The sequence below is a fragment of the Emydura macquarii genome, unplaced genomic scaffold, assembly GCF_026122565.2.
Source record: "Emydura macquarii macquarii isolate MOO-44397 ecotype Brisbane River unplaced genomic scaffold, CSIRO-AGI_Emac_v2 contig_1390, whole genome shotgun sequence".
NCBI lineage: Eukaryota > Metazoa > Chordata > Testudines > Chelidae > Emydura > Emydura macquarii.
In genome coordinates, this window is record NW_027131527.1 from 23,713,219 (window position 1) to 23,728,913 (window position 15,695).

Sequence of the window (15,695 nt, forward strand, 5' to 3'; positions counted from 1 at the left end):
GAGAGGCGAGCGCTGCGTGCTGCGTAAGTGCAGGAAGGGTGGGGGCGGTGGAAGCAAGCCTGTATTTGTATCCGTCCAGCAGGTACAGACCCCCGCTCCCCGGGGCGGGGCTGGGACCCGTCCTGCCCTGCACGTGGGGGGGCATGAGGCCTGGGGGGCCCAAATATAGGCTTGGCCCACGGGTGCCAGAGACCCTCCATATGCCACAGGAAAGTTTAGGGACATCTGGAGCATGGGATACTTAATAGATCCATATGCAAAAATATCTCAGGGGTCTCTCCACAAGGTATCAAGTCATAGCAGATGTGGCTAATGTGGTATTTATTTATCCCCGTTAAGTAATAATGACTCTTCATAATATCTGACTCATAAGAATAGTCAAATGATTGTCGTGCTGCTGCCATTTAGGGCAGTCTTTCAAAAGATGTTGCTCCTTCAGCTGAAATAATGACCTCTTAATCATACGATATAGCCATGACTTGATGGTCCATATTTGTTCAGTGCTCATATTTGAGGTTCCATGCATTAAGCTTATTAAGATGATTTTGTAAAGCACGAAGGAGTCTTTCTCCAAGAATCAGGCAGCACAGACAATACTGAAGAAGTTTATCCACGATACCGGGAAGTCTGATAAATCAGCATCAACTTCATGGTGTTACAGTGGTCAATTATATACACTTTCTTATCAATTACATAGTACGTTTAAATTCTTTATCTATTCACTTACAAATACAGACATTGTACCATCCGGCGAGAACAACAGTGATAATGGTTGTTACATACATACAGGGACACTTTAATCACTCTACTTACATTAAGGATCCTAGGGCTACACTCGGGACGGGGTATTATGGAGGAAGAAGGAGGGTCCTTACAGATAGGCGGAAGATGAGACAGAAATTCTAAAAGAAAATGTGCTGTTCTCATTGGAATTAGAATCACTAAGAGGACATCTGGCTTCTTGAGCCATCCGATGTTTACACCAACCATTCTCCTTGAGGCTCAGGTATGCTTGTTAGCCGTTTAAATAAGTTTCGGCCTCCAACTTGTTAGCTGAAAACAGCCTCAAATCTTACAATCTATTACCATGGTTCATGAGAAACAAAGTTTTCTTTGATCTAAGACCATGTAGGTATATCGATAGCATCACTGTAGTTGGTGGTGTGAATTTCTGTTCTGTTTAGTTCCTGGACCTTGGTTTTAATTTAATCTAATTTGGTGTATTGAGAGGAAGAGGGAGGTGAGGGCTAATGTGAAGACTTCACATAGCTCATGTTCCTCAGGCAAGGGAAAAGTAGGAGATCCCATGCCTTCTCATGGAATTTCAATGTTTTGGTTTTGACTGAAGAATAGAATGTGTTAGAAACAGCTCACTCTAAGGGAAACTATTATGTGTATTGCTAAAAGAAGAGACTGGCCTTGAAGAAAAGTGAATCTCTGATTTAAGGCCAGCATAATGAGTCTGTGATAGAAGCAAACAGATAAACTCTAATGACTGATGATTGCCAAGAGAACCAGATGGTGGATAGGCCATTCCAATACACTCATTGTCACCTGTAGAAGACTGAAAATTCAGGCAGCAAGTAATGCTAGAATTTAAAAATCTAGAGTAAATCAGATGGCAATATAAAAGCCAAGAAAGGTGACAGAAGGAGCTATTTCCAAAAGACTCGAGAAAATATTTATTTAAATTGGAATTACAGAGCTACTAAGTGGCTACAAATACCATTCAGTTGTTCTTGTGGGTAACATTTGATCTGTCTGTTTGGAGTGGTAGGTACGTAGTTGGGGATTTAAAAACTGAACACTCTAGGACAGGAGATAAGAGTGAATCTACTGTCTGTCTTAGAAGTGCTGCAGAATGTTTGGCATGCTAAAATGAGCTCCATCCTGACTGCTAAGTCTCTTCTTCAAGTGGGGCAGCCACCAAGAGTGAAACAAGGATCTCAGGCCAGCCTGTGCCTTGTCAGTGAAATAGGTGATATCTCATTTCTGTATTAGAGGTTTGAGAAGAATCCAGTTCCATCCTGGCAAAGGTTCATAGATCATACAGATTCAAAGTGTTCTAAGCACCAATGTAACTAAACTAATTTGTTGCTTACAGAGAGGTCATGCAAGAGCATCACACATATTTTACATATAATGCAAAGGAGAAACAACTTGAATTTTTTTTTTGTTTTATCTAGCTTCAAAGCTTCATCCCAATACACACATCCTCATCCTTACCTTTTCACTTAGTACAGTGACATTTGTGCACTTTTGCGTCAGAGCAGAGTTGGTCGTGAAAGTCGACAGGTGAAATCCACTTACAGCAACATTCTTTCACCATCTGAATTTTAGCCATGTTGTCAGCATGCGCTAGACAGAGGACTGGGCAAGGAAAGGAAATTTTGCAATGAAAGCATTTCACAAAGTGAAGAGCTGAAATTTTGCCCAGCTTTCTTTCACGTTTAATTAAAGCCTCCTCCCCTGGAGAATATCTTGGAGATGATGAAAGTTCTAAATCTGTTAGAGATCTCTAGAAATTTGGTTTTCCACTAACCTATTTTCATGTAAACAATCAAGCTGTATTGTTTTTCATCAGTAAGCAGGGTGGAATATATCAACCTTTTAATTTAAGAAGCCCTGAAGGTTTAGAATTGGTCAGTGGCCAGTAATATTTTCCTGATTATATCACTGCACACAGATTTCATCAGTGATATCCTACTAGGCTGAAAGCTTCTTCTGATTCAATTTTAAGAAAATTAAAAATTTGTTAATTCAGAACTGTCTCATGTACCTTCCCCGACCTCCCCAGAATATTATCCAATGCAGGCCTATGATATTGAACAGCTTGTTACTATACTTGGAAATAAATTGCTTTTTTAAGAAGTAGAACAGCTTTATAAAAAAAGTCAAAACTAGTTTAATGTAAAAAGACAGATCTATAATTAATTGCAGTATTTGCAGGCAATGTTTTGTACAGAGAATAATGCATATTCAACACTAGTTTAATTGTTTATTTAAAAGGACTTAATGAGCTCTGCAAAGGCAGGAAAACACTGAATAATGCAAACTAGATTGAAAAAAAGTGCTTTGATAATCTTTTCTCGTTGACTGTCAACAACCCCTGACTAAAATGCTACATCTGATTGTCTTCTTAAATAAAGGTAGTGACACAGCTTTTTCCAAGATCTGTCCACCCACCAGCAGAAAGCAGCAACTACCTACTTAAAATAGCAATGCTATTGTATTATATAGAGAAACATTTATCATGATAGCTGATGCCAGCTCAACTTGAACTTCTGTGGAAAATGCATCTATTTAAGTGTTCAGGTGAGAACTTCCTATTTGGAGTGAGAAGAAATATCTTTAGGCTTTGTTAGCTTGTAGGTCAGATGAGGAAGAAGACCCCTTTAGTCATTGTAATGTGGGCACTCACCTCTGAGTGCCTTTTGGTGGCGAGGTATGGTACTGCAGTTTTTCTGGTGCCCTCTGCGGGCTGCCAAAGAGAAGGGGTTCAGTGGAATGGAGCTCTGACATTCTTTGAGCCAGCTCAACATTTTTATCCAAATGTATCTAGAAATGGGGTCCCAAATTCCTTTAATTGCTATCTACACTGATAAGATATTCTTTCTTTGACTTCTAACTCAGACAAGTCTGAATACCACTGCTGTATTCTGGGCATAAGCATACTTTTCCATTTTCCATAAATCATGTGCTTGATGATCATTGCAGCCATCAAGAACCAAAGTCTTTGTGGTGGTGTTTAACAGGTAAATAACTTCCTAGTGTATAATTTTTGGCTACCATTTGGCTGCTGGAGCTGAGTGCTATTTTAACTCTTGTGTCTGCATCTTTCCACAGCTGCCTGACAGCACTGGACAGTCTCATTTTGGTAACCACTTCAAGGGTTCATCTGGAAGGTCTCACTACATCTGGAAGTAGTACTATCTATGTCACTTCCCAGTTACCTGCAATAAAGCACTAACCTTTGCTGAAACCACACTTGCCTCTGTGTTATCCTTGCCCCTGCCTGATTCCCAGCAAGACAATTCCAATGTAGCCAGTGCTTGTGATTTTATTTATGAGTTTCACGATACTTGTTGTTTTTCTTAAAGCTCTGGTCCTGCAGTTGATACTTTCAGCTTTCATTAAAATAGTAGGTTTCTAGTAGAGCTGCCTGGAGTTAAAGTTCTTTTATTAATGGAAAAATTTGACTTTTTGTCAAACAAGAAAACACTTTCCACAAAAATTTTCATTTTGTCAAAAACTCAATTTTCTTCTGAAAAAGTTTTGATGGGAAGTTTTCAACTAGCTCTAGTTTCTAGCCTCATGTTTGAGGAAAAAGACTGAAAATGTGAAATGAGTGTATCCAAAAGGGTTGGAAACCAGAGTGCAAATAAAAAGAAGCACAAATATATATTTTTAATCACATGGTTTTTAAGCCAAACTCATAAATTTTTGGGGCCTGACACAGAAGTTTTGAATGCTTGGGTGTGGCAATACTGTAATACCCAGCCTCCCAGTGACTAGTTTCCCAACTGGTGCTACCTTCAGCTTTAAGTTACAGTCTTGGCCAACTGCTGTATTTGTGGGGGAAAGGGCAAGATTCTTCTCTAGGTGACAGACAGAGACACTGCCTTAAATCTACCTTACTTTTTCCATCCCTCCCCCTTTCTTCATTTAATAGGTCATAATTCCACTATTGCATAGTGTTAATGCTGAGTTTAATGTTGATTTTTTTTAACTTAATTTACTGCTTTGTATTAGTTTAAACCAAGTAAGAGAAAATATTGGCAGAAACTCCTTTCAGCTCATTCACAACAGGCTCCCTGCCATAGAAACATCATCCGGAGAGAGGTAAAGTGGCACAGTACCCCCACATCATGGCCTTCTTCCACCCATGGGTCCGCAGTCAGCTAGCACAACTGTAGAATGGTTACGGCTGGCTGGAGAGAGGTTTAGCTAGGAATGTACTGATTCAGTGGCCTGTCATGGAGCTCCCAGTGGAGGTTAAAACTCTTTTCCCTGGTGTGAAACTAGAAATTAATGGTGGAAACTAGAGCAGGTTGGGAACTTTTAACAAAACTTTTTTATTTGGAACTGTTGATTCATCAAAACCAAAACGTTTAACGGAAATGTATTGGTTAAGATAGTTTTGCTGGGAAGGTTTCTCAGGTCCAGGATGCACTTTCTGCTTAGCAACCATGTCCCCAGAATAACCAATAGCCTAGTGGTTAGGAGACCCAGGTTCAAGGCCCTACTCTGCCTGATTTGTAGCAGAGAGTTGCATCTGGGTGTGTCACTTCCCAGACAAGTGTCCTAACCACTGGACTAACCTAGGTTGGGGTTCTCTCTGGTTTTGATCAGAAATTCCCTCCTGGACCTTAGAAAACTTCCCAATGAAAATTTTTTCAAAACTGATATAGGAGTTTTCAGAGGGGTGCTTTGCTTGATTTGGCCAGGGACCTGAACTGGGTTTACCACATTCCACATTAGTGCCTTAATCATCAGGCTATTAGCTAATTCTCTCTCTATCTCTCTCTCACTCATGTCAGAAAACCTCAACATTTTTCACAAAATAGAACTTTTGTTTTCCAGCCAGGTTAACGAAAACACCTCCTGCCCACCACACCATAATTTGGAATGAATCTCCCTCTGGCTGCCCTACTCCACTGTTGTGTGAAGGTGCTATATATGCCCTTCCCTCACCAGTAGCTGGGTGAATCTCTGTGGAGTGTGACCTCCCATCCTTTGGTGTGCAAAAATGACATATCCCCTTTTCTAAGTTCATTTTTTGTTGATGTCTATAATGTCCTTTAAAAATCATGTATACAATTTACATCCCTCCCCATTTCTGTTAAAAAACCAAGTTTAAAGAAATGAATAAATTAAGCAACTGAAGGTTTTTAAAAATGAAGCAAATGAATGAAAGTGTAATGAATGAAGCTAATTCTATAATTAGAAATTAATTTAACAGCTTTAGAGAAAGCTAATGAGAACCTACGATTTTGAGGATTACTTAAATAGATTGTCTTCTTGCCAAAAAAAATCTTCTCCCTTCCCTGTGAATTTTTATATGCACAGGTTAACTGAGTATAAATAGCTACAGAGGCTACCAAATCAAACATCTTCCTAAACAGCTCCATATCTCAAGAGGTCTTTCACGAGATGCTCTGAGAATGCAGCACTTATTAGTCTGGGTAGCGGGAGCTAATAAATAAATATATAGCTAGAAATAGGATTCCTCTGCTGAGATGGATTAAAGGTGACTAAGCTTTTGGGGGGAGCAAGGAATAAGGTTACCCTGCAGAAAAGATATATAGCAAACAAAATTATTTGTAACAAGATGATGCCCTGATGAGTTTGTGCTATAAGAAGCTTGGCTTGAAAACAATAGAGGAAACAATGAGAGATTCAAGAGGGAATTGGTTCTAGATCTATTGTGTGAGAATGCTATTAGCTATATAAATAAGACTGCAGGAAAGCAGGCAGAATGTTAACATTCAATTCAGCATATAAGATACACAAAAAAGGCTACAATATGCTTCATAGTTTTTAGTGGTGGAATCAGGAACATGTATCTATAACAAGGTTAAACATGGTCTCCTGATGGAACAAAAGGTCTAGGGTCCTGATCTTACATATAGATGAAATCTTTATGCCCATGCAGAATTCAGAACCCTGTTGACTTGAGTGGCCTCTGTATGAGTATGTAGTTCCAGCCATACACAACTGAACGCGTGACTGGGGCTCGGAAGGTAAATCAATTTGGTAGGGATCCTCTTGATTCCAGGAAAGGAAAAGAAGGCAGATCCTCTCCTGAATTTAATCATCATTTCATTTAGTGCAAGTGGAGGAGGCTGGACACTATACAAAACAGTTAATATCTTGAACATGGAGACTAATTTAGGGAAGTCCTATAGTCTTTATTGTACAGGAGGTCAGACTATATGATCATTATTATCTCTGAATCCATGATTGGGTCTAACTGGAGTGAAACCAATTCCTGATTAAATGGAAGACAGAAAGAACCAGAGATAGTAAAGCAAATAATCCTAAATCAGAATGTAGTCCTTGAGCAAGACATCTGTCACAATAGTTTTTGAGTTAGCAAAGGTGAACAGGTGTACAATGAACAGAGAGAAGTGGAGCATTTCAGGATGAGAATGTACAAAAAGCGAGGCAAAAGACAAACAAGCTTTTATTCAATAAAAGGTGCTTCTTTTAAAGTTTGTTTGTTAAAAATGAGGTTTCACACATTCTAAAGTCAATAGAAACGCTTCCATGATTTGTTTAAAAGTTATTATTCAATGAAAATAGTTATTTTCTTTCAGTTTAAACACATCCCTGCATTTTTGTAACCCGAACGCCATGGCACTTTAACGGGCTTACTCTCATTGTCCAAGCTGAATGAAATGTGATCAATATTCACTGTGAAAATTAAATTAAACTTGAATTTTTTTTTTCAGTTTTAATAATCTCAGGGAGTAGAGCCCAGCTAAGGACATTTTTTAAAAAAACTTTTACATTTTTTAATGGACTCTTCCCTTTCAATATACTGGGCCAAAATCTGTTCTCCTCTACACTGATGTAAATTAAGATGAACTCTACTGGATTTATTGTGGTGTAAATCAGTGGGGTTGGAACCAGGCACGGTATGCCGGGAAATATTAAGCAGGTAGCATTTAAAATGTACAAATCATTATGCCTTAACTTGATTTTTGTCTCTGTGTAGTAATTTAAAATATATCTAATATAAAATTAAAACTCAAAGCAAAAATCAAAAGTTGCTTTTTTAGACCTAATTAATCATAAATTAATTAAAAAATAAATTTAAATCTTAACCCTGAGACATAAACAACAAGCCCTCAAATACCAAAGGAGAAGAGAGAGACTCTGCTCCATCAGAACTGGGTAGTCTTGCTGTCTTCCCTCTTGGTAACATCAACTGCTGTATCTGCTCTGGTCCTTGGCTCGCTCTGCCTGTACTGTACATGCTCTATTCTCACCATACCTATTTATTAACAAGGTCCAGACTGACCCTTTATGATCAGTTCTGTATAAAGGGTAGCGTTCCACTGCCGGAGAAGTCCTGACTCACAATTCCTTTCCTGCTTCCCATCTGCCCCCTCACACCTCCTTAGTCCCAGGGAAATTAATTTATTTCAGCCCTTGCTGGGTGCAGTTTCCTTTTTTTTCATTTTGCCTTAGCTCTACTGGCTGCCAGGCTGTGGGGGCTGAAGCCAGGCTTTGCCCACACCTTGTTTCTCTCCAACCCCTTCCTGTTCAGCTGCTCAGTGGGGTAGGGAGTACTAGGTATCATGAGAGGTACACTAATATGCAGAGGGTGAGAGAAAATCTTACTCCTTCTTACTCCCAAGATGTCTCCTGCCCCTCTGAAGACCCTTTGGATTAGAGAGCAATAGGGTTTAATTGGCAGCCTCCTAAACCTACATGATGGCAGCCACCCCTTCATTGTTCCCTGAACTAAGTGGCTCATGGATCAAAGGAGGGAGCAGACGAGAAGAAGTTAGGTTACTGCTACCTGAAGACAAGAAAAATGAACAATAAGGTTGAAGGATCATGGGTTGTGCAATTAGCATTAACACAAACTACACAAATTCTTCCTCATCACACTAGAGTTCTTTGCAGTGTGTTCTCTTCAAACATTTTGCACAGTCCTGATCAAGTACGTGAAATCTCACAAGAAACCCATTTGCTTTTGTAGACGTGAGAGATTCTGTGATTTTGCTCAATAAGCACTCACATTTTTGGTTCCTAATCTGCATCAAGCCTTCAGAAATTCACGTGTCACTATTGTTAAGGTTGTTGGACTTCAGATACTCTTACAGAGCTTGTTTTCCTCTGAAACATAAAAGTTCTATGTTAGAAAAGATGACAAACAAACACCTGCTGAACCATCTTGGGATCTGGCCCCCTGCATTTCATTTTTCAAAGAATTTTCCTAGTTTTAAAGAATTAAAGATGATGATTGTTGTTTTTAGAAAGCTCTGCAAATGACATAAGGATAGTAAACACTGCCTTGTCAAGCAACTTTTGAGTGCAGGAGCTTCAATAAACCAAGCCAAAGATAAGTGAAGAGTCATCAAAGGATGTTTTTGTCCCTTTATGTTGGCTGAAGAGTTGAGGGGAGAGGCAAGTGCCCTTACTTGAACTCACTGACTAGAAACATAGCTGGAAGCAGAGAACAAACTCTGGGGCTGCTGGGCCTGCCACTGACTGTTTTCTTTGATTGTAACTGAGAAACAAAGATGTCACACACTGACATGCTGAATACAGTACATTTGGGCAGATTTCTAAAACTTGCAGAAGGTATTTCACCTTGTCAGGCTCTGGAGAGTTTTCTTAAATATATGGAGCTTGTTAAATTCTCTCTATAGCTCAAGCACCAGATGGCAGTTCACTGTCAGGTTGCTTATTAAGCACACACATGAAAATATGTGTGTGTAGGTTGTTCACTAGGGGTTAGAGTCATGTGGAGCACAGAAATTCCATTTAGTAAAAGATTTTGAAATTTGGCTTTGTTTTAGCTTTGATTTTAATGTTATAATATATAATATTATGCAAAATACAAATTTACACAGAAATGTCAAAATGGAACATTTTGTCATTGTCAGAACTTTCTTTTTACAAAATTGACACTTTCGTGAAGTGTTTTTGATTTTGACAGAACTGCATATTCCAACAGAAAATGTTTCTGTCAAAATGTTTCCAACCAGTTTTACTATTTGTATGTCATGGTGTAAAGAAATCATCTGTGAATCAGTTTGCAAACTCTACACTTTCTAAGGGGCACATTGAATATTTCAGCTTTTATTAACTTTGGTTGTTTTTTGTTTTTGCTTTTTACCCCAGGATGCTTTTGAGATACTGGCTGAAAATTATGAGTTCAGAGAAAATGAAGTACCTTGCCTTGCATTTATGAGAGCAGTCTCTGTGCTGAAATTCCTTCCATTTACTGTAGTCAGAATGAAAGATATAGAAGGACTGCCCTACATGGGAGACCAAATCAGAGATGTCGTAGAGGTAATGTTACAGTTAATTCCCTGCTGGATGTTTCTTTTACAGATCTATTTTTTTTAGGTGCCAAAGGGGCCCAAGATGTTTAAGAGTGGGGATAACTTTGTGCATTTCTTGTATTAGAGTTCTGTTATCCTCTACTATTACAGACTCAGTGACTGTGTATCTTTTATAATAATCTGACTTTTTGTGCATTCCTTAAAGCTACAATAAATATTACCTGTCACAGAAACATCCCTAATGAATTAAGGTAATTCAGGAATAAATAATGAGATACCATGTATCGTGTGTTGCTTTAAAAGACATTCTCTAATTTAAATGACTTAATCCCTCTTCATATGTGACTTGTGCTGCATAGTACTTGTCAACATCCTTCTGTTTAGTTTAATGCTTTATTGAAAATATTGTTTTGGAAAAACCTGTAAATATTTTAGTAATTTAGGGCCAGATTCACAAAGATATTTAGATACCTAAATCCCATTGATCCCTAAGTACCTTTGTGAATCTGGGCCTTTATATTATATTCTCCCTCTCTCCTATTTAAAAAAAGCCCTTCATCCAGGTGAGGGGGAAACTCCGTATTCCTGTTGGAGCCCTGAGAATCCCTACATTTTTCTTTGCTTTAATTCTCAGCTCTTTCAGGACTCCGTGTCTTGGCCACTATTATTTCAGGAGACAACAGATCAGAATGCCTTAGTTATCTGGAGAGGTCACTGCTGAATGTTGTGATTCACTCTGTTTCCCTTTCCTTCACTGGGTGAGAATATTGCCTCTGCAATGCTCTTAGCCTCTGCTGGCCTGGGGATTGGAAATTCAATTCTGATCTCTTGCATAATAGAATGGACATTATTTTTTTTTACATTGAGCAAAAATATATCTATTGCCACAGTGATTTCAGGTTTGTTTGTGTGAAATAAACTCAGTCAAATGCCAAAATATGATTTTCAGCACAGCTCAATAAAAAGCACGTGAAATAATTGCAATCTAATTGACAATTGGTGAATAAATCCATGCCCAGTTGCTGATAATGTGGAGTATTATCCATGGGCCAAATCTTTACTTCATTCTTGAGTTAATGGAAGTTTTGCTTAAGTAAGGATTGCAAGATTTGGTCCTCTAGGAATGAAACAAGGGTTCACTCTCTCTCTTTCTCTCTCTGCTGTTAAGAGTTCCAACTGGACTATTATATTACAGCTGAATTAATTTCAGAAGTAGGAAGTAACCTATTATTGTATGTACAGGAGATTATTGAAGAAGGGGAGAGTTCTAGAGCTAAGGACGTCTTAACTGATGAACGATACCAATCATTTAAAGTAAGTATATTCTAGTTTGACTTAGTTTTGTTGTAGTTGCTTAAAAGTGTGTGTGATCACTTTTTTTCATTAGATCTTGGGTTCTCACTAACCATGTCTATGTATTGTGATAGACTTTATAATAAAGGAGCATCACAAGTACTGAATTTTATTTAATTCAGAGAAAGAGCAACACTTAAAATATAGACTGTGATAGTCAGAGAAAATAATTTTGAATAAGTCACCCTTCATCTCATTAATTGATATGATGTAATTGCTGTTGAACTTCAATTCAATTAAAGGGTAGTTTTCTCCTGAAAATTGATGTAACATACACCCCTTGTTGCTTTAGGTTTAACCCAATATATTTTTGGTTCATTAGTCATGAGTATGGCACAGCACAGCCTTATTCTGATTTTATAAAAGTGTCAAGTTGATGATGATGACTAAGATCTATCTTTCATTCTGCTGAAACATGCTTCACAAGGAGAGGAGGCAGGGATGGAGGGATAGCTTTGTTGGTAGGCAGATTCTAGATTCAGAAGTACAATGAGAATTCAGCTTGAATAAAAATAGTCCAGAATCAGATGAGGTAGTAAAACAGTTCCCATTCAGTGAACTTCCAGAACATTCTCCACCAGCGAGGTCTCTCCTTCAATATTGTATCTCTGAGAACATTTTAATTTGGTGGGTGGGTCTTTCCGTGCCTAACAGCCTTTGGTATGACATAAATACAAACTAGGGAATAGAGTGTGTTTTGGGGTTTTTTGCCAACACCCACCTCAGCTTGTTGCCACAAACTTGATTTTAGTTAAGGTGATGATATAATGACCCAGGTGAAGAAGGTAAGCTGTACTTATGTGGCCAATACTGGTCACATAGGGTATGTCTGCACGGCAATTAGACACCCAAGACTGGCCCATGCCAGCTGACTCAGGATTGTGGGGCTCAGGCTGCGGGGCTGTTTATTGCAGTGTAGACATTCGCGCTCTGAGGCCCTCCCACCTCACAAGGTCCTTGAACCCGGGCTCCAGCACAAGGAAAAATGTCTACACTGCAGTTAAACAGCCCCTTAGCCTAAGCTCCCTGAGCCTGAGTCAGATGGCACGGGCCAGCCACAGTGTAGACATACCCTTAATGCATCTAATAAAGTTCTTATTACATGTACCTCAGTCCTGCCCTGTAACTCCACGGTGACAGTCTGTGGGCAAGAGAGGGCCAGCATTACAATCAATCATTCTGAATGATTCCAAGCTGCGTGATACACGCAAATGTACGTAGAATGAGACTACAAACTCCTGGATGAACTCTGATTCCAAATTTGTGTGACTGAAGCCTGAATTTTAAGCTAGATATGCAGAGGTGAAAACTGGTGCACACTAAGCCAACAGGCAACCTCTCATGCTATGGTTTTTTTATTACCAACTAACCAAGCTATATATAAATATGATTTTTTTAGTTACCAAATTGCAACATTATGTGGTTATTCTATGAGCCAAGTCAGACTGTGTAGCATGTGTTTAAGCTATACAGGATATGAATGACAATGCACTTTACTGAGGTGAATTCTTGTCAATACTGAAATGAACTGTGGTAGAGTGGGAGTCAATATACAATGACTTTTACCAACAGAAGCACAGTACTGATCACATATACAACAGTGAAAATGGAATATTTATAACCCAAAAGATCCTTAGGCAGTGAACTTCATGTATCTCTCTTTAGTGAATGCTAAAGAACTGTAGTTTGTAGAGAATAAAAAGATAATTTTGTTTTCCTTCACTGACAGTGGTATAGAGTGCATTTACTACTCATCTCTAATCATTACACAGCATTAATAAAGTTTCATGGAACCATTCTATAACCAGTAACAGATCCCTTTGAAAATGTAGCACTAGCAAAAACATTAAATGATAAGAATCTAAATGATTTTTTTAAATGAGATTAAAAAATGTAATCACATTCCCTCACAAACACCCATGTTCCAGACAAAGAATAGGTAATCTTACCAATTATATCCATGATGTAGGGTAATTCCTATTTAAAATTATCCATCCTTCCCTTTTCTTTATCTTAATTACTTCCAAAGAATTAATATCATTAGAAAAACACAAGATAAAATTAGCACAGTCTGAATTCAAAAGTTGTAGATTCAATGGAAAGGGACAATTGTGCAGCCACTCATCAAATCCATGAATGTGCAATAAAACCACTGAGAGATACAATATTGACAAAGTGAGTATAAAGAACATATGCTTTGGGAAAAGCATGGAAGTGTTCTTCTTTACTTTCATATCACAATCCATCTGAGAGATTGACCTACTGAATATTACTTATATCTTAGACATTTTGCTTTATATCCTTTTCGTGGAACAAAATTGATGTATAAAATTACTTATGGATGGAAGGGAAACATACTAAAATTCCATTGACTTGCATCATTTATAGATTTACAAGCCTCACTCAGGAATGACTGATACAATTCTTGATGATGTAAGTGGCACAACAAAGTCATAAAACAGGTTTCTCTTGTGCATCTTACACACTGTTGATATGTATAAATGTAGGTTTTTTTGAGCATCTTGAGATAACTGTCTGGTTTGTAGTTAGAGAGGATATTGGCTTAAACTGGGAGCAGAAAACATAGGGTAGAACTAGTGTAAACAGACAGATAAAGAACACTGATTCATGAAAGAAAATATTCAGCATGTATCTTGAAAAATCAGATGCTCCAGTTGGACTTGCAAGCTGGTCTAACTTGTTTTTATAGTTCTGTCTTGATGAGCTCGATTGACATTGACCACGCTGAGTAATATTTGTAATAGCCATAAAATGTTTGTATTTCATAGTACATTTAACATATTACATACATTTCTTTTGTGGGATTTTTTACATTGTGTTTTTACATACTGTGTTTTTAATCATATGGATTTAATGTTTCTGTAATAACATGGACCAGGGAATTCCCAAAAATGTACTTCACAAAATGGAGATAATTTCTAGCACAATGGCCGCAAATGAAGGAAGAGAATGAACATAGTCTTTGCACCAAAGTGTGACTGTAGCACTCAACTTGTTCCTGAACCACCCTTCATCCTGACTTGTCGATCCCAAACTCAAATCAGCCTCAGAAAGCATCCAGGTCTGGACAAATAGCTTGCACTAGGCCATCCTTTGCCCTTGTAGAAAGGGGTAGAGCCACCACTGAGACAGACTCCAGTCCATCATTTCTGGTTACTCTTTTGGTCCCAACTACATGCGAAATATCACCATTCTGGGAGATACATAAAAAACTCCTTATCTACCATATCAGCCCAAACCACCAAATATATTTCCTCTGCTGCAAAGATTGTGTCTGCCTCAAAAATTGTGACATGGCATAGTGAAATGTGGGGATCTGTGGATGCAATTCTGGTTTGACCTGAATGGAAAAAAAAATACAGTGGTTAAACAATGTAACAACAACATCATATGCTTAGCAATTATAGTATCTAAAGGTTAAAGATCATCCACTTGCCCTAACTTCTGCCTCCATCCCTGCTACATGAGGGTGGATGGGACGAAAGACCTTGCTGTAACAGCAGGAGAACCTCAATGACCCTTTGATCTTCCCTCAGCTCAGCTTAAACGGTTGGAGAGTCAATATCCTCCTTCCTGGCCAATAAGAGAGCAACTTAGAGCTGGAGGAGCAACCTATGGTAAAGCCTGACACAAAGCTGGGCTATGATTGTTCAGGAGGGGTAAGAGGTCCACGGCATCAATCTAAGGGGCGAACTCCATCAAGTCTTTCCCAGATGACCGCTGTCCTGTGTCTGTATGAAGGGTTAAGGGATGAAGGGGGTCCAGGGGCAGCTGAGATGAGTTAGATACAATATGAGATGCAATTTGACTTGGTAGACATCACATTCTGACATTTTTACTAGAAAAATTTTTCATGAAAAAGACAAAATATGCAGACAGAAAAGTTAACTGGTAATACAGCCTTGGTGAAACTAACTTTTTAAGTTGACTTTTTAAACCTTTAAGTGGGGTTATGGCAAACAATAGATAAACTTTCAAATGCGGCTCAATTAAACAAATATAAGATCTGCAGCCTTTATTCATGTGAAATCTATATTCCAAATGAGGCTGGTCAGTGCTGGGATGACTCATGTGAGGACTGCAGGACTGGCACTATATTTACAATGGGCAAAGCAAAAATAAATGTGCCTCTCTATTTTTGTTTGAGTCCCTTCTTAGGAAGAATTCAGCATCAAGTGCAACTTCTTATGTTTTTGTAGGACACCTTTTCAGATATAGATAACTGCTTTATATACTTACCATCTGTATCCACAGTACTGTCTTGTGGGCATCAAGATCAATTTCTATCAACATAGT

The 15,695-nt window shown here is 38.5% G+C and overlaps 1 protein-coding gene across 1 annotated transcript in view; it reads left to right on the forward strand.

Moving 5' to 3' along the window:
- The window catches only part of DNTT (DNA nucleotidylexotransferase), a 123,358-nt gene that overhangs the window by 21,558 nt on the left and 86,105 nt on the right, over nt 1-15,695 (forward strand). Inside the window, exons 4-5 of the mRNA XM_067552901.1 lie at nt 9,862-10,032; nt 11,268-11,339. Of these exons, the coding sequence (XP_067409002.1) occupies nt 9,862-10,032; nt 11,268-11,339 (243 nt within the window). The remainder of the gene's footprint in view (nt 1-9,861; nt 10,033-11,267; nt 11,340-15,695) is intronic.